General features: G+C 40.9%; 1 protein-coding gene across 11 annotated transcripts in view; it reads right to left on the bottom strand.

The window, feature by feature from the left end:
* Nucleotides 1-20,050, bottom strand: part of PTK2 (protein tyrosine kinase 2) — a 4,250,095-nt gene that overhangs the window by 3,372,881 nt on the left and 857,164 nt on the right. For 7 of the 11 annotated variants that reach the window (XM_044067256.1, XM_044067253.1, XM_044067255.1 and 4 more), the window contains exon 1: nt 3,208-3,308. The exons of 1 other annotated variant lie outside the window; for it this stretch is intronic. In XM_044067256.1, the coding sequence (XP_043923191.1) occupies nt 3,208-3,289 (82 nt within the window). In that variant the 5' untranslated portion in view covers nt 3,290-3,308. Of the gene's footprint in view, nt 1-3,207; nt 3,324-20,050 lie in introns of those variants that run through there. 3 more of the 11 variants (XM_044067257.1, XM_044067247.1, XM_044067262.1) reach the window with 3 other exon arrangements.

Raw genomic sequence — 20,050 nt, forward strand, 5'->3', positions numbered from 1 at the left:
CTGGTCATTTCAAGCCTGTGTGTATTTTACAGAAGGTGGTATTTTTTTTATGGGGAAGCCCAAAGTACTTTTCACATGTCTGGTGGGAGGCTCAAGGACTTTTCTAGGATTGATTTATTGGTTGTTTATTTTTTTGGTTACTCCTTCACCTTGTAGTTTGCTTGGATGTAGTAACCAACTGGCTCACTGACAGAACCCACACTGTAAAAGTTGTAGATTCCAAATCTGACCACAAAGCAGTGACAAGAGGAGTACCACAGGGTTCCATCCTGGGACCTCTCCTGTTTGGTATCTACTTCTCTGAAGTACAGGCTAACACAGAAGGCCTCTGCCTAACGATGTTTGCAGATGACTGCAAACTAAGAGCCATAGTCAAGTCCCCAAATGATGTGGACATCCTACAGAAGGGCCTCACTGAGACAGATGCCTGGTGTCAGAGCCATGGCCTTAAGCTCAATGCCAAAAAGTGCAGTGTCATCCCTTTTGGTAAAAACTCTGTACCCATGAACTACCACATAGGCAGCAATCTACTTAACACCAAATGCGTGATTGGAGACCTTGGGACCCAGGTGGACAGTAGTCTCTCCTTTGTTAGTCACATCACCACAGTAGTCAGGAAGTCCTTCTACGTGGCACACCTCATCTAAAAGGGTTCTCATCCAGGAAAAAAGAGGTCATTGTTCCCCTCTACTCGACACTCATTAGACCCATTATAGAGTACAACGCCCCTTTTGGAATGTACCTCACAAGACATATGCAGCAGCTGGAAAGGCCACAGAAGTACCTCACAAAGAGGATTACTGGCCTCAAACAAATACCCTACACTGACCGCCACAAAAAACTCCAGCTTTACTCCGTAGCATATCGCCTACTCCAAGATGATCTCTGCCTAACATATAAAGCTATGTCAAACCCAGAGCTGTTGGACATGCTACACCTAAAGGAATTCCAATCCCTCCGAGCTACATGCTCTAGAGATCTAAACCTTCTCACCACAATAAACAGGACATGCTGGAGGGATAGCTTCCTGTCCCAGAGATGTCCCATACTGTGGAACAGGATACCCATCTAGGTCAAGCAAAGTTCTTCATTAGCACTCTTCAAGAAAAATCTTGATGAGTGGATGGGAAATAGGAAATACACCCAGGGGATCACTTCTGTGTCTCTGCTAGACAATGGCACAGGAAAATAACTTGCTTGAGTGGCATAAGCCAGGGAACCTTGTTGGCTAGACTTACGCAGGCCCATGGGTCGATAGCCTAGTACCTACTTACGAACCTATGAAAAGGCTGACTGTCACAGACTACAACAACCTAAGATTCACAACCAGGGAGGAGCTGTGCAGCTCATTTTAGTAAAGATGAGAGGTCACATGACACATTTAAACTAAATGAAACCACACAGCATCATCTAAGTTGTAAGTCACATAGGTTTTAAAATCCATATGCTTCAAATCTTAACAACTTTTGTTCACAAAATGCTTAATGGTACTTGGGTTTTGGTTCTAAGAAGCCATAGTTTCCTGCAGTACTTAATTAAAAAAAAAAGATAAAAAGCACACTGATTGCATTATACAAGAAATAAAACAGTACATAACACATGTATTGTAAGACACTGTACATTACACTTAAGCTTATACCAAATCATCTAAATAAAATATGGGATTTATGGGGTGTTTTTGTTGACAGAGTAGGCAATGCAACATACTAGACAGAAAACATTTTTCAAGGGTGACCCTATCTTTGATTGACAGAATTATGTATAAGCTTGAATGTAATGTTCTGTGTCTACATAAAATACCCTCATGCCCTTAACACTGCAAACTGAACAGTTAAAGAAGAGTTGCAAAACAAAATATATACATTACTGCATGGAACCTGCTACACACAATGGAAGCGATAATGAATATGGCAAAGTTAAGTCAGTCAGAAATCCACCATTATCCAAGAACTTTAAATACCATTAGAAATTATACGATCAAAGATATGCATCCCTTGTACAAAAGTTTGCAAACCATGTTTTTTTTTTCTTGCTAGCTTGCTGGTTGAGTGACAATGTTTTGATAGCCCTGTGGATATGTTCTGCTAGAGAAGGTAACAACTGGGGACTAAGAAAAAGTAGTTCAGTTGTTTATCCAGTTCATAATACTATCTACAGTGCACGCTGGAGCAACAAAAATGTATAATAAATTTTAAAAAGTACACTGCACCTTTGAAGTGTCTCACAATGCCACTCCCTGGTGTTTCAATGATCACAGCCATAATGAACAACTTTTACTTAAAATAATTTTAACAATATTGACAAAATGAACAATAAAAATCTTGTGTGGAGTTAAGGCTGGATGACGTTCCACCACATGCTACTATTAACAGTTCAGAAGGTTCCATTATTGCTGATTTATTGCAACTGTTAATATTTACTTTTTAGATTTTACAATGTATTATATTTTGTCAGTGCTCTGGTTCTGGTTAAACACAAAAGCTGTAGCATAGCATTCAACTGTACAGAATAATTTTACAACAAAACAGTGCAGAAGCAGATGCATAGTTTCTGCAACAGCGTTAGTTGAGTGGCACAAATAGCAGCAGACATCTGCATGCCAATGAAAAACACTAACAACTCAGGATGGCAGAAACAGTGACATTTTAAAATACACACCTGAAGCATGAGGCTAACAGGTCTTGGACAATATATGCAGTTCTACTAAAGTAATCAGCATTAACATCAAGTTAAACATGATTATATATTTTTAGAAAGCTGGAGCAATGTTTTTGCACAACAAACCCAACTACTTAATTTCAGTAGAGAGAGAGATTTAATCACAGTTCACTCCACATCACTATACTGTTAGTGCAGTAACCATTATGGTCTTGTGTTGTTCCAGTTCTGTATACTCACTCTAGTCAGATAAACTCTCTCAAATGCTTCCAATTTTCTAGTACTCCTTTTAGGAAGAGGTTAAAACTTCACAATCATATAAACTATATTATATACCAATAATCATCTTCAAAGGGTCATACCAGATGCATCTACCATTTCATGTATCCAAAACTGAGGCTTTTTCATTTCCAGCATAGCTGACTTGTGCCTTGAACAGTGAGAAAAAAATGAATGATAGTACCTCCAGGCAAAAGGTCAGTTTCAGTGAACAAAACAAAAGGATAACGAAGTGGAAAATTAAATAGGCGTAAACAATGAACAGCTTACCTTCTGTGATTACTATGTGAAAAGAATAGTTACATACAGCTAAAACTTTAAAAAGTGGATTACAAAAGTTCCAAAAATCCATAGCTCTAGTTCGTCATTAGATGTTTGTCTCTCCTCTCCTCCTACCTGTATGAATAAGGTTCCAGCTGAAGCATGGTACAGCACAGTCAGTTGGAGAAGAAGAGCAACTTTTTGAAACAATCATGAACTAAGAGGAAAAAAAAAAAACTTCAAAGAACTGTATACAGCAATTTTGCTCAATCTGTTCAGAAACTGAAACCGTCAGCCTTCCTGATCAGTCACGTCATATCCTGACTGCTGCAATAACTACTACTTTCAATCAAGGTGATGAATCATCCCCACCTGGAAGGCTCCTGCTCAGCCTTTACAGGTGACACAAAAAGAAAAAAAAAATAATCTCAAAAGAGAATTGCTGTAAATCTAGCTTCACATGCTGTAGAAAGCATTCTGTGGAGACTAGCGCATGTTTTTATTAACAGAGATTTTAACACACTACATGATCAGATGTACTGCAGGCAAGAAATAAGCAAGTTAAGCTGGCCAGCAACCAAAGTAAACAAAAACTGCATGGCTTAGAGGGATCACTGACAAAGTACACCTAAAAGGTGGGGATACAGAACACAGATGTAATTTTACTTCAGTCATCTACAGCGGCAAAGAAAACTGCATCTGAAGTACAGAAAGGCTTCACAGTAATGACCCAGACCCAAGAATACAAAGCTGACATTCATGAAGAACATAAATTCACACTGGCCTGGTCGTTAGTGGAAGCAATCTATACAGAAGGGAATTCATTTTTCTTTCGGCTTACGACACACGGATCTCAAGCCACACAAATCTTCTGCAGTCAGCAGCCAGCCTCCTAGTAAAACAAACTATTCTTTAGTCTTTCTCAGCTTACTTGGGACCAAATGTGGCTCACACAGCCCATTTGTTGTTGCCTTATAGCAAAATCAATAGCTGGAAACGGCAATGTCATTTTTAAATGAAACTGTTGTGAGTCTATTATGAAGTCACAATCAAATGTATGATCTCTTCTGCACTACCTAATTCAAAAGATAAAAGACTGTGGTAATAACTACAGAAGTGATAGTGGAGTCCATTTGCTCATTATCAGTGGAAAGACTGTGCAGAAAACTGACAAGCTCCAGAACTTGTTATTAAAAAAGCAAATGTAACACTTCACTTGAGTAATTTATTTTTTTATCTTGCACATTCATAATGATAAGGCTCTTTCCTGCAAAGACAGGACCTTGAGTAACAAAAATAAAGTTAATAACCTTTACAATGACAGAAAAACACATCTCTAGTACTGTGTGCGCAAATCTGGCAATGCCATTTGTATGAACCACCAGCTTAGTGTTGGTTCCAGCCCTAAGGGCTAGAGCTGACTGTGTGGGAACTAGTAATGTTCAAGATGGAAAGCAGCCTGCTAAAGAATGTCACACTGGTAATAATGGCACAGTCGCCAGATGAAACAACAGCTGAGGAATCTGTGCCAACAGAATCACCAGTGGCACTATTAAATGCACTACTAATCACAATGTGACCCACAGCTGAGCCACAGCAACACTGTCTGTAGGGTGTCTCATTTAAATAAGGCTGTACAAAGCTGTGCTATGTGCATCTACACAAGAGAGAATAAAGGTGCCAAGACTAATGCCAAAAAGAGACATTATACAACTACAACATCAGAAGAAGCAGAAAAAGGCAATGCATAAATATACAACCTAATCAGGAGTACATCTAAAAGGTTTTACAAGAGCAGGGCATCTGGATCGCTGTTATCTTCCGACTCAAAGCAAGGACAAACTAGAAGATATCCAACAAGCATAACTTAAATGCATCAAAAAAGCATTTCATTGTGACGAAACTAACATATTACTTGAAGGGATCTCCTAAGAAAAATCCTAAGAACAGAGGACATTGAAGACTCTGCACATTTAAACAAGAAAAGCCTGCTTGAAAGACCAGCTGCTCCTTAAACTTCTTACTCAAGACAGCTACCAAATAAGAAAATGGCTAGAAATTCCTATATAACTGCACAATAAATAGCCAAGGCACTAGTACAGTTAGTTCAGAGACTCCACCATTAAAGACTGCACGCACTTATCTGTGAAGCGTCATAAGTTTTCCTGTCCCACACTCTCAAAACCAATATCTTGAAATGAAAATTCAAGACAATGTGACGAGATTCACTTCAACATACTGGTTTGAAACAAAAAAAACTCCACAGCGTGCATATATAACAAATGCCCATGTGGTAATTCAAGTCTTCACATATTTTCAGGGTGAGTGAATAAAAGCAGAGAGAGTTATTTTGTTCCCCCTGAAAATACTGATGGGTTCAAAAATGGAAAATTCTTCATACGGAAAATCAGAAGAAATATTCTCCTCTGAATCAGAATATGTCGCCTGAGAAGAAATAACTGAATCTGTTTCCTCCAATTGTATTCCCTTGTTCATCACACTGGGAATCTTCAAAAGCATAACAATCTACTACTGTTCTCTTACCAGTAGAGCTACAATGTAAATGTTTAATTTTTTGCTTTATTTTACCAGGCATATTCATAAAGCAGAAAAAAAGATGAGTGGTTTAAAGAAACTGAAATGGCCAGTGCAGCCTGCTCAGCTGTAAAAGACTGTCCAGAAATTATCTTCTTCTGGAGGAAGGAAGAACTGAGAAACCAGTATGCTGTTCAACATTTAAGCTGAGAAAGAAACTCAAAATGTGGCGAGTGATGCCAGCAATACTCAGTAAAAGTTAAGTATCAAAAAGTAGCATCTCTACAAAAAGTTACATGGTGACAAGCACAAAGCACACTTGCACCAGCCCCTAAAATTTAGAAAATTAACAATAAAAGATAAAGTAAACTTGCTAAAAACAAAAGTTTACGTTTGAAACAGTAAAAAGAAACACACACTGCTTCAGCTGACAAGAATGTATTGTGATAATCCGAAAAGCAGTAAAATCTAGCCAAGATCAAACAGTTTTTTGTCAAAAGTACTATTTTAGTCATAAAAACTAAATATGGAAGCCCAACAAGGGAACTTATCTGGCCAGCAATGGAGAAATGCTAGGTGGCTACTACTTTTGCCAGTTTATTTATATTATAGTCAATGGCACCTGGTGTTGACTATTTCAAAGAAAAGTACATACGTGTGTGTATATCTATATATATATATATATATATATATATATACGGTTCTACCACAACATAATCAAACCACACAACACCACCGACCCACACATCCACCACATATTACACAGTCCACAAAAAAACCACAACACCACACACGACATAAATAACAAAATAACACAAACCACAAAACCCCATACAAAACAAAACACATCCCATCCCCTAACAAACCACAACACACACACACAACACAAGCACCTTTGCCAACACCCAACTAACCTTACCCCCTACCCCCTAAGGTCCCTGCTGCACACACTTACCCTACACCTACCCGCTAACCCTAACTCTAACCCTAACTCACTTTACCTTAACTACTAACACTTAACCCGCCCTCTTCCGCCTCCCTAACAGCCTAACCCCAACTCAACTCACCCCTAACACCTATATCTTCTCCCCCTAACCCACTAACCCTAACTCCCTTAACCTTCCCCACCTACACCCCCCAACGTCAATCACCCACCCCTAATCCCCTAACCCACGTCAATTCCCACGCCACCTCACTCCCACCCCCCCACACCATACAAGCTCCGTCTTCTCATTCCAATCAGATACTCGCGTGATGGTGTTGTCATCCGTCATGTCGGTGGCATGTAGCGGTGGTCTTCTTAACTTTGGATTACGGTCTCTCGGGCTTCTGTTCTGTTCTGCTCTTCGCGCTCGCGAAGTCAGGTCTTTCCATATATACACACACACACACACACACATATGGATCTACTTTCTATTAACATGTACAATCCACCGAAAGTTACAAACACGAACTCAAACAACCAAAACTAAACATGCACAAAAAAGTCAATTACAGAAGGTTAGATTAACGAAACAGCCTGTAATGCCATAAATAAGATATATCCCTTTAAGTACAATAAGACAGTGGTTCTAGCTGTACTAACGTAGCAGAGTAGGGGCCGCAGCCCCCTTAATGGGGAGTGTAGGGGGGGCTTGTTCTCTGCATACTGTAGTGTAGTGTGTTTGTTGTGTTTTACTGTTTTTTTATAGTGTAGTCCGTTGAAATGGTGCTTGCTCTCTGTATACTATAGTGTAGTGTGTTTGTTGTGTTTTATTGTTTTTTTATAGTGTAGTCCGTTGAAATGGGTTTCATTAATGTAGGTTTCTGTAACATTGTTTTTTTGTGAAAGTTTAGTTTCGGTTGTTTGAGTATATGTTTGCAATGTTCGGTGGATTGTACTTTCGTTAACAGAAAGTGTCTATACATACATATATATATATATATGTGCATACAGTACTACAATACTACAAAAGAGCACCAAGCAAAGATAAACTAGAATTTTTTTTTTTCCCAGAGGAAATGCTTGTTCCAGCATAGAATACAGGTCTAGAAAAGACCCAGTTCAGAAAGAGTACATTTTGGTGATTCATCATCATTGATGAAAAGTCACTTTCTGTATCTCTGATGTTAAGCAAGCAACATACTCCACACTTTGTATAACATGTTTAGGGGTGATGTACACTTGGCTTAACTGCAATGTACACTCCTGTATTTTTTTATGCATTCTTGCCTTTTTGTCAGTAGTTTCAAATCAAGACCCATTACCTTCTTTCACTGAATCCTACAATATCAGGTATTATTTTAAGCAGCTTTAAGCATTCATTTATTCATTCATTAGCTATTTTAAAATCATTTATTCATTAATTTTCTAATATCTACCTGGTTTACATTATTGACTACTGCAGAGGAGTAAGAGTCTATCCTAGCATTCAACAAGCTTAAGGCAGACAAGCAGTCTGGATGGGATGGGAACCTACAGCTGGTAAAATATTTAGTGTTGTAAAAAGTCCCTTTCTGTCTTGAAGACAGCACTGAGGACAGGAACCCATTTTTATGCGACAGTACTGTAAAATGAACTGCATTTATCAACTCACTGTTGTATTTCAATCTGTTGGCATGAGAATTTAATGTTGAAAGAAAGTTACTGTTTGTCATTTTTGCATTTAAGTTACCTGTAACAAATTGCATTTAAGTTACCTGGCACTTGCTCACTAAAGCAATTATATAAGTCAGCTCTAAAAAATTAAAAGCACTACACCCTCACAAACTCCCCTTGAGTACCTTGTTCCCCAGTGGCCCTTTTTTTCAATTATAAAGGAATTCCCAATACTATTCTAGCATGTCCAAAGGTCAGTTGTCAAAATCCTCTCCGGTCCAGCTGGTGAATCTGGGAATCTTGAGGCAATGTTACAACTGCCTCATGTACACAGACAACCCTCTCCTCCTCCCAACAAATTCCAACACATGTGAGAGATGCAACCATATAGCCAAACTGGAGGCTAAGCTCTCTCAACTCAGTACTGGCGAAACCAGTCAGGAGGTGAAGGAAACCACACTCACTACAATTCCAGTCTCACATAGACCTACCACGACAACAAACCAAACACATAAACACAAAAACATACTCGGAGGCTCTAAATAAAAATCTGCCTAAGCAGCAGAGACCTCTAAAGCAGACACCCAAGCAACCGCTACCCCAAAACAAAACACGTGCAACACATAGCTCACAAAGCCAGTGTGCCGAACAGTCACAGCCCTTAAGGCTAAACAACACACCTGATACACTTGTAATAGGTGACTCTATCGTCAGGCACACTGGCGTCCCGCTCACCAGGCTGAACAAGGAGAAGGTCACGGTGAGCTGCCTGTCGGGCGCTAGGATCCACCACATAACACAAGCACTCAGGTCACTCCAAAGCAAGTACAAATATGACTCAGTCATTGTCCATGCTAGTGTGAATGACCTGAGACGTACCTCCCTGGACTACATGAAAAGAGACATAGAGGAGCTCTCTGAGCATGTAGCCCAGGCCGGTATGACCCTGACCTTGAGTAGCATCTTACCCTCACCAAGAATGATGCCACAATATGAAGACAAGATGATCAATTTCAACAATTGGCTTAAGTGTTGGTGTCATTCAAAGGGGATCCAATGCCTGTCAGCCTGGGATGACATGCTCGACAAGCCATGATGCTTCGCTAGGGATGGCTTGCACCTGTCACCTCTGGGCTTTCGGATATTGGCAAAGGCTCCTGCTACCCCCATAGTGCCTTTTTTAGGCAAGGCTCAAAAGACAAACCCACCTCCATAGGTATCACAAGGGATAAGAAACTAAGAGTAATGCTACTCAACGCCAGAAGTCTAAACCTCAAGATGCACGCGCTCGAACCTCTACTTAGCATGGAGAACATCGATATCTGTGCAGTAACAGAAACCTGGTTCAAGGCTCCAGAGAGCACCCCAGCACTACCAGGTTATACGTCATACCATGCTTTTCAGCCCCAAAACTTGGACCGAACCACAAAAGGAGGGGGAGTATCAATATTCGTCAAAGATACCCACACCTCCAGGTTGGTGGCACAGCACAAAGCATCAGAGACTATCCATGTGCAACTAACTGTGGGTAAAACTGCCTTCCAGTTTATAGCCTGCTACAGACCACCCTCCCAAACACAGGAACCCCACTCGGCCTTCCTGAGAATACTGGAAAATATGAAGGTCTCTCCAAACACCATTATATTGGGCGACTTCAACTACCCAAACATAGACTGGGAGCATTACTCTAGCTCCAACACCCTAGCCCAAAGGTTCCTAGAATTTATAAACTCAAATGCTATGGAACAACTTGTTACCAATCCCACAAGAGGGAAAACATACTGGACCTGATCATCACCAACATGGGGACACTATGCTCCAGACCAGAAGTGTATCCCTCACTGGTAAGATCAGACCATAAACTAATCTCACTGGATATTCACATCCTGATCCCCCCCCTGCCCAGAAAACCACAGTGAAAAACTTCTCTAAAGCAAATTTCACACGCCTCAAAACTGAGGCAAAATCCTTCAAAGCCCCGGCCTGTGGAAAATACGCCCAGACCGCAGAATCCTTTATAAACGCATTCTATGAACACCTTCAGGAATGCATGGATCATGCAATCCCAAATAAAACCAAGACCCAATCCTCCAAAGGCAGACGTCCTGTCTGGTGGACCCCAGCCATAAGCAAACTATACAATAGAAGGAGGAAGCTACTACATGATAGAGCAAAATCCCAAAAAGGGGAAGGCATCTCTAATCAGTATTAGCAAAAAACTACAGGCACTCATAAAATCATCAAAGGCCAGCTTCGAGAGAAAAATTGCACAGGACACTAAGGATAATCACAAGGCTTTCTTTAGTTATGTTAGGAACCTGGGTGGGAATTCCCAGATATGCTCAGAATTAGTCCAAAATGACAAAAAATACACCGAGCCCACAGACATTGCCAACATCCTAGCTGACAGGTTCAGTGCAAACTCCCCCCCCCCCCCACCAAAAGGGCAAATATCTATCCCAACAGAGTGCTGCCCCCCCTGACATCTCAGATGCTCAGGTAAGAGCCGCCCTCTCCAAAGCAAAAAACACAGCATCAATGGGACCAGATGGTGTCCCGGGCTGCGTCCTACATGAACTCCAAGAGCAGCTAAACCCAAACATAAAACTACTGTTCAATCTTAGCCTTACTACAGGATATGTACCCAAAGAGTGGCGTACAGCAACAGTGGTCCCTCTCCACAAAGGTGGTGCCTCAACGGATCCTGGAAACTATCGCCCCATAAGCCTGACTAGCTTGGTCTGCAAAGCTAGAAAGGATCATCATGGACCAAATAAATAAAGATATTGGGGACCTACAGACACTGGATCCTACCCAGTTTGGCTTTGTTAAGGACAGATCCTGCCTCTTAAACCTGGTCGATTTCTTTGAAACAGTCACCAAGGTCATTGACGAGGGGAAGGTGGTCCACACAGCCTACCTGGACCTCGCAAAAGCCTTCGATACAATACCCCACTCGGGCATTATAGATAAGCTCACCAGCTTAAATATAAACCCCTATGTCACTAGATGGGTTGCAAACTGGCTCAAGGACAGAACCCACATGGTTAGAATTGCTGGAGCCATGTCAGACTCCAAACCAGTTACAAGTGGTGTCCCACAAGGCTCAGTCCTGGGACCTCTCTTGTTCGGTATATATTTCTCAGCGGTACAGGCCAACACGGAAGGACTGTGGCTGACCAAGTTTGCAGATGACTGCAAACTGGGTGCCATAATCAACTCTCCAGCCGACACAAGCATCCTCCAAAAAGGCCTCATAGAAACAGACAACTGGTGCCAGAGCCATGGCCTCAAGCTAAATGCCAAAAAGTGTATAGTCATCCCCTTTGGCAAAAACAAAGTGCCCACAAATTACCACATAGGTGGTAATCCATTAAGTACAGAAGAAGTCATTAGGGACCTGGGGACCCAAGTTGATAGCAATCTCTCATTTGACAACCACGTGGTCAAAGTGGTTAGAAAAACATTTTATATAGCCCACCTAATCATGAAGGGATTCACATCTAGATCAGGGGAGGTCATCATGCCTCTTTACTCATCCCTCATCAGGCCCATAATTGAGTACAATGCCCCTTTTGGGATGTACCTTACCAGACACCTGCAGCAACTGGAAAGACCCCAAAAGTACCTCACCAAAAGGATCAAAGGGCTCAAACAGATGCCATATGCTGCCCGGTTAAAGAAACTCCAGCTCTACTCAGTGGCATACCACCTGCTCAGAGGCGATCTGTGCCTGACGTATAAAGCCATGTCCAACCTGGAATTAATGGACATGCTGCACCTCAGAAAATCCAAATCCCATCGAGCTACGCGCTCGAGAGACTTGAACCTCAGCACTGAAATAAATAGGACATGCTGGAGGGACAGATTCATAACCCAGAGGCTCCCTTCACTCTGGAATAAAATCCCAGTCCAGGTTAGGCAGAGTCCCACATTGACTCTCTTCAAGAGGAATCTTGATGAGTGGATGGGAAATCGTAGGTTTACCCCAGCTATCACTTCTGTGTCACTGTTAGACAGAGGCACAGTATACTAACCTCAAAAAAAGGCATAGCAAAATTAATTTAAAATGGGTGGCGAAAGCCAAACACACTCTGGCTAGGCTTATAAATGCCCTAGGGCAGCTAGCCTAGTATGAACCTATGAACCCTTTAGTGTCTTAGGCTGTAGTATGTTTACTGACTACCCCATATTTCTTGGTTTTGTACAGTGCGGTAATCCTGCATATTGCACTGCTGATTTTGCTGTCTTTCCTTATTTTTAATTTAATTTTGACTGACAAGAACACAGAAGGTTTATGGCCCTTTACGTCATGGTCTGTTTTGCACCTAGGTAAAGCTACCTGCCCTAACGGTAAAGTAACGAACAAATTGTTTATCAAACAGTAACTACTTTTCAAATTAATGCTTGCAGCTTTAAATTGCTTTCTGTAATGTTATGCTGGGAAATGTAAAACATATCACTATACAGAAGTTCTTGAACAGTTAAGAAGTTATATTTGCTACTAGTCCTGTGTTACTGGAGATACAGGTGACTGCTGTCCTGATTATCACTCTCTGGTGGTGTTAGTGGGCCTGTAATACTGCCTAACACGAGGCTTATCACAGATTATCGACAGATTTGTAGTGGGGTGTGAGCGCCCCTCTCTGATGCCGGATACTTTAACATGGTGAATATTTGTCAGTTATACAGCTCAAAAGTGGTATAGTTACCAAAAGCATACTTGCAAGTCTGCAGCTTACAATGTGTTACAAGTGGACTGCAAGGATTGCTACTTAAGTGTGGTTCGGAGTCTTTGCACAACTCTACAATGCGACTGTCTCATTGGGAACTGTAATCAAACTGGTGGTGTGCATCACATGAGGGACGTGCGACAACAGTCAAAGATGACACTTAATTCTAAAATTCCCAGACAGTGCTCCAAGCTAAAACAATCCAGCCTCTTGCTGTCTATTTTCTTTTGTGCAGTATGAATGTAGAAAAAAAAAAAAAATCCTCATTGCAAAGTGAAAACAAAGTAACGAACATATGTATTTCAAATGTTATGATAAAAAATAGAGTAATGTGTTCAAAAAACAGAGTTAAAATTGTCAAGTAAAGCTGTAAAGTTAGAATAAGAATAAAAGTCTGTAACATGGCTAGACAGAATTGCCAATTATTTTGCAGCCATTGACATTAAACCATTTCTGCTCTGCTCTTCTGGGTGTTAATCATGGATAAATCTAGAAGTACGCATGACTGAGTTTCTGGTAAAATTAGGATTGTTTTAGCTTGGAGCACTGTCTGGGAATTTTAGAAGTAAGTATCATCTTTGACCGTTGTCAAAAGTTCCCCATGTGATGCACACCACCAGTTTGATTACAGTTCCCAATGAGACGGTCACATTGTAGAGTTGCAAAGACTCCGAACCACACTTAAGTAGCAGTCCTTGCAGTCCACTTGTAACACATTGTAAGCTGCAGACTTGCATGCACACAAGTATGCTTTTGGTCACTATACCACTTTTGAGCTGTATAACTGACAAATATTCACCATGTTAAAGTATCCGGCATCAGAGAGGGGCGCTCACATCCCACTACAAATCTGTCGATAAGCTGTGATAAGCCTAGTGTTAGGCAGTATTACAGGCCCACTAACACCACCAGAGAGTGATAATCAGGTCAGCATTCACCTGTATCTCCAGTAACACAGGACTAGTAGCAAATATAACTTCTTAACTGTTCAAGAACTTCTGTATAGTGATATGTTTTACATTTCCCAGCATAACAAGTAAAAGTCATCTCGGAGAACAATGGCACTGGTTTGCTTCATTTACTGTGTGTGTATTCCTATATCCACACACACACACGCATACATACAACTGTGTGTGTATGCGTGTGTGTGTATATATACACACACATATATATATATATATATATATATACATATATATATACACACACATATATATATATATATATATATATATATATACACACACATATATATATATATATATATATATATATATATATATCTATATATATATATATATCTATATATATATATATATATATATATATATATATATCTATATATATATATATCTATATATATATATCTATATCTATATATCTATCTATATATATATATATATATATAGTCACACATACACACACACATATATATATATATATATATATATATATATATATATATATATATGGATCTAGGACTCTTGCACGAAAGTGCAAAAGCCCGAATCCATTATCACCGAACACACTTTAACAAAAGAGCTTTTCACCAAAAAGCGCTTTCATTAAAGCGCGTTAAAAAAAAAATCTATGTTTATGCAGGGGGGCAAGCCCCCCTGTGGCCCCCCACACCCCCTACTTTAATATTGTCACTCCGAGATTGCACTATAGTGGGGAAAAGGGAATCTTCCCTTACCCACACCGTAGTACGATCTCCGGAACAGGCATACTTACGCGAAAGTGCCTTTTCGGTGAAAAGCACTTTCGCGTAAATATGCCCCAGCATAATCATTCGGTGAAAAATGTTTTCGGGAATCTGTATGGCTTTTATATATATATATATATATATATATATATATATATATATATATATATATATATATATATATACATATACACACGGATTCACTTTATATCCTCGAAATACTGAAATATCAAAATTCAGTATATTTCGAGGTTATAAAGTGGAAACCTGAAAAGAACGAAAGCTCAAAAGTGCGAAATTTACTGGAGATTTTGAATTACTGCTCCTAGAGTATACAAACATACACCTTCCTCCCCACACACAAACAAAAGCTCTGTCCTACATACAAACGGGGCAAGTCCCACGCACCCCTTAAATATTCTAAATCCGAGGTCACACTACATACAAAAACACAGAAAACACCACCACACAAGCTTCATTCTCCTCGCACACACACATCACAGTAACAAAACACACCAACACACACCACAGCCCCTACCCAAAACCTTTAACACATAAACACCTGAATCCATAACCACAGTGAAACACCAGAAGCGCCAATTCAAAATTTCTGCTATGCAAGACTTTGAATTATGCACTTCTGAGTTTTCATTCTTTTCAGGTTTCTACTTTATGGGCTCGAAATACTGAAATTCGATATTTCACTATTTCAAGCTTCTAAAGTGAATCCACATTATATATATATATATATATATATATATATATATATATATATATATATATATATATATATATATATATATATATATAGATAGATATACATACATACACACACAAAATATGCAGGGTATGTTGTTTGTTACATTAAATTCTCTAGGTTTAGGGAGCAAGTTTCATTATGAATGACAAAGAAATAGGTCATAGACCATGTTCCCTAATCCTACAAGTAAAGATATTTCATGTATTACACAATCCAGACCCCATGCATTCCATTTATTTCCTTTTTTGTAAATAAGTGTTTCCCACTGATGACTACAGGCTGCATTAATTGACTAAGCTTCTAATGAATAGGGCTTTAGGCAGTTTATGTATATTTATGTGAAGGGATTTATCTTGAGAAAGACTGCGGTATCTTTTAATCACTTTTGTAAATGCCAGTTTATTTATTTGATGAATTTTTATCATAAGCGATTACTAGGCTATTGGCTCTGAGGCCCTTATAAGCCTAGCCAAGAGTTTAGCCCATGTTTAGACAAATCAGCACCCAATGCCCCTGTCCAGCAGGGACATGGGTGGAATCCCAGGGGTATATTTTCTGTTTCATGTCCAGTTATCCAGGTTGCGCTTAAAAAGGGGTAAAGAGGTACTCTGCTTGATGTGGAGAGGGAGTCTACTCCACAGATGAGCGATTCTCTGGGACACAAATCTGTCCTGCCAACAAGTCTTGTTGATGTCACAGATCAGGTTGAGGCCATGTGTGCAGGTTACTTTTGTGGAGCTTGACTTGTGGATATGCAGCAGTCCCATCAAGGTGGGGTCCATGATCGCCTTGAATGCCAGACAGAGGTCACCTCTGAAGAGTCTGTATGAAACTGAGTAGAGGGATAGGGCTTTTAGCCAATCTGTGTATAGTAGCTGTTTGAGGCCCTGGATTCTACTGGTGCGGAACCTCTGTGGTCTCTCCAGCTGCTGCATGTGCTTTGCGAGATACATGCCGAAAGGTGAGTTGTATTCAATAATGAGCCTTATAAAGGGAAGAATACAGGGATGTTATGACCTCCTTGTCCCTGGATGAGATACCCTTACTTATGAGGTGGGCCATGTAGAAGGCTTTCCATACCACGGAAGCAACATGGTGGTCAAAAGTCAGGTTGCTATCAACCTGCGTGCCCAAATCCCTCATGAGTGATTGAGTGCTAGGACGTTATTAATGTAATAATTTATGGGGACATCACTCTCCCCAAAGGGGATGATGATGCATTTTTGGTATTCAGCTTGAGGCTATGTTTCTGGCACCAGTCATTTATCTGAGTGAGACCCTCTTGGAGGATGTCTACATCACTAGGGGACTTAATGACAGCACCCAGCTTGCAGTCATCTGAAAACTTGGTCAACCACAGCCCACTGGTTTTGGCCTGCACCTCAGAAAAGTATATCCCAAATAACAGAGGCCCCAAGACCGAACCCTGGGGTATGTTGCTTGTTACAGGCCTACTGCTTGAGGTGACGTCCCCTATTTTGACTACGTGGGTTCTATCCGTGAGCCAGTTTGCTACCCATCTGGTAACATATGGATTGATGCATAGTTGAGAGAGTTCATCTATTATGCTTGAGTGGGGAATAGTGTCAAAGACTTTGGCCGGGTCAAGGAAGGTGGTGTGTACCGTCTTCCCCTCGTTCATGGCTTTGGTGACTGTCTCAAAGAAGTCAACCAAATTTAGCAGACATGACCTTCCCTTGACGAAGCCAAGGATCAAGTGTTTGCAGGTTGCCAATGTCCTTATTAAGGAGGTCCATGATAACCCGTTCCATGGCCTTGCAGATCAGGCTAGTTAGGATGATGGGTCTATAATTTCCCAGATCGGAGGATGCTCCACCTTTGTGTAAAGGGATGACAGTGGCTGTCCTCCACTCAGCTGGGACAAAGCCAATACTCAGGCTTTGGTTAAATAGGGTGCCTAATGGTGCTGCAAGTTCCTGCCCGAGTTCACATAGGATGCAGTCTGGGATGTTATTGGGTCCCATGGAGGCTGTATTCTTTGCCTTTGAGAGAGCAGTGATGACCTGTTCCCTAGATATAAGGGGAAGGGGGCAGGTACTGGGGATGTCCTGATTTACTGATGGGAGAGAAAGAGGGTTAAAGTTTTTGCTGAATCCGTCAGCCAACAAGTCTGCTATGTCTATGGCATTTGTATATATGGTGTCCTTGACCATCAGATCTGAGCAGATCTGGGTGGTTCCTCTGAGGTTGCGAACATATGTGAAGAATGCCTTATGATTGTCTCTAGCAGATGTGGCCAATTTGGACTTGAAGTTTTCTTTGGAGGATTTCACTAGTGCTCTTATTTGCTTGTTCAGGCTAAGGAGACATTGCTTCCAATTGGGCACCTGCCCTTTCTTGGTCTTGAACAGCAATATTTGCCCTTTGTCATAGAGTTTACTTATTGCAGATGTCCACCAGACAGATTTACTCTTCCTTGCAGAAGATGACTTAGTCCTGTCTGGTATTCCTGATTCAATGCAGCTATATAAATGCTTGTATAGTGCTTTGGTGTTTTGGATGTTGGTGCCAGTTCCTACAGAGGGGGAGGGGGCTGTGAAACTGTTTATACCATCCCACAGAAGACTGTAATCAGCTTTGGATAAGTTTTTATGTCTGATCCTAGCTAGAGGGAGGTTGGGGGAGACGGTGACTTTAAACGTGACCGCTTTGTGGTCTGATCTTACCAGAAGGATGATACTATAGGGATGCTGCAGTGGTTACTCATGTTGGTTAATACCACGTCCAAAGTATCATCACCCCTTGTGGAGGTATCGGCTAGCTGTTCCAAGGTATTTGCATTGACAAAATCAAGGAATCTCTGGGAATTTGTGTTCTGGCATGAGTTCTTCCAGTCTTATGTATGGGAAATTAAAGTCACCCAGGATCAGGGTAAAGGGTTGAATCTCTTGATACATCTGAACAAGTCCAAACAAGTGGATTGGGCACTTTGAGTCAGATTTGGGGGCTGGTAGCTAGCTATGATTTGAATAGGGGTCTTGTCAATGGTTAACTGCACTTGGAGTGTCTCCTGTGCGTCATACTGTTTGACCACCCTGGAGGTGGGTATGTCTTTAATGTATATTGAAACTCCACCTCCTTTGGCTTTACTGCCCACAGTTTGGGGTCTGAATGTATGACAGGATGAGTATCTAGGTAAGGCTGGGGTGTTCTCAGTAGCTTTGAACCAGGTTTCTGTGACTGCACAGATGCCAGCATTTTCCAGGGTTATGAATGTTTGCAATGAGTGCAGTTTCATGTTTAGAATCCTAGCATTTAGCAGTATGATCTTTAATTTGTGTTTTGTAGAAATTTTTATTTTGGTAGTTTTAACCTCAGCACTTTTCGTAAAAAAGGCACTATAAGGGAGGCAAGAGCCTTTGCCAGATGCCTAAAGCCCAGGTAAAACAGATGCAGGCCATCTCTGGCAAAGCATCGTGGTCTGTCAATCATACCTTCCCAGGCTGTCAGGTACTGGATCCCCCTGGAATGACACCAGAAACTAAGCCAATTGTTAAAGTCAATCATTTTCTGTTTGTATTGGGGCATCATTCTGGGTGATGGCAGAATGCTGCTTAAGTCTAGGGACATACCTGCCTGGGACACAATCAGTGAGCTCAATCATGTCTCTTCATATAGTCCAGAGAGGTATGTCTCAAGTCATTCATGCCAAGATGGACTATGACAGAGGCATAACAGTACCTGTTGTTGAAAGACTTGAGTGCATGTGTGATATGTCGAATTCTGGCACCTAACAGACAACTAACCGTGACTTTTTCCGTATCTAGCCTGGTGAGAGGCACATCTGTGCGTCTTACAGTGGAGTCTCCTATGACTAATATGTTGTGTTTCTGTGAATCCTTAGTGGTTGTGAGGCACAGGTGTGTGGACTATGCGTGGTATGTGGTGTGGAGGGCTGTGGAGATCGTGTATGTTTTTGCCTCAGAGGTCTCCTTTGTTTGGGTATGTTTATGTGGAGGACCTCTGCATATGTAGGTGTGGGTGGTTTCTGAGGTGCAGTGATTGTGCTGACAACCTTTTCAGTGCCAGATATACTGGCTTGAGGTTCACTTTTGTAGTTCATTAATGGTTATGTTAGGATTTATTACTTTTAGAATGTTTTACTTGCATACCCTTTTAATGTCCAGATTTTTGCCTCATATTTTGTCTGTTTGTGACAAAATTAAACTTTATGTACTTATCATAACTAGGAATCTGTGCTGTCCATTTTCATTCTTCCTCAATGAACGGGTTCAAAAACGACTCAGCCACATATTCCAGACTTTGGATCCAGCTCTCAAGCTCCTCCCGCTACCCACAATGCTTTATTCCATCCCCATTGCCTCAGATCAAGTTTGTTGCCATACATTTCTATAGTTAAACAGAGACAGGTACACATAGATAGACAGAAAAAAGGCCGGGCTCAAACCCGGAACTGTAGGTTCTAAATACAGTCCAATAGGTCTCTCCAGAAGAAAAGGATGGGGGATCGATGGGAGGGAAATTGAGGATGTATGAAAATGGGCAACACATATGCCTAG

This window comes from Protopterus annectens, chromosome 3.part1, assembly GCF_019279795.1.
Source record: "Protopterus annectens isolate FY-2018-M chromosome 3.part1, PAN1.0, whole genome shotgun sequence".
Taxonomy (NCBI): Eukaryota; Metazoa; Chordata; order Ceratodontiformes; family Protopteridae; genus Protopterus; species Protopterus annectens.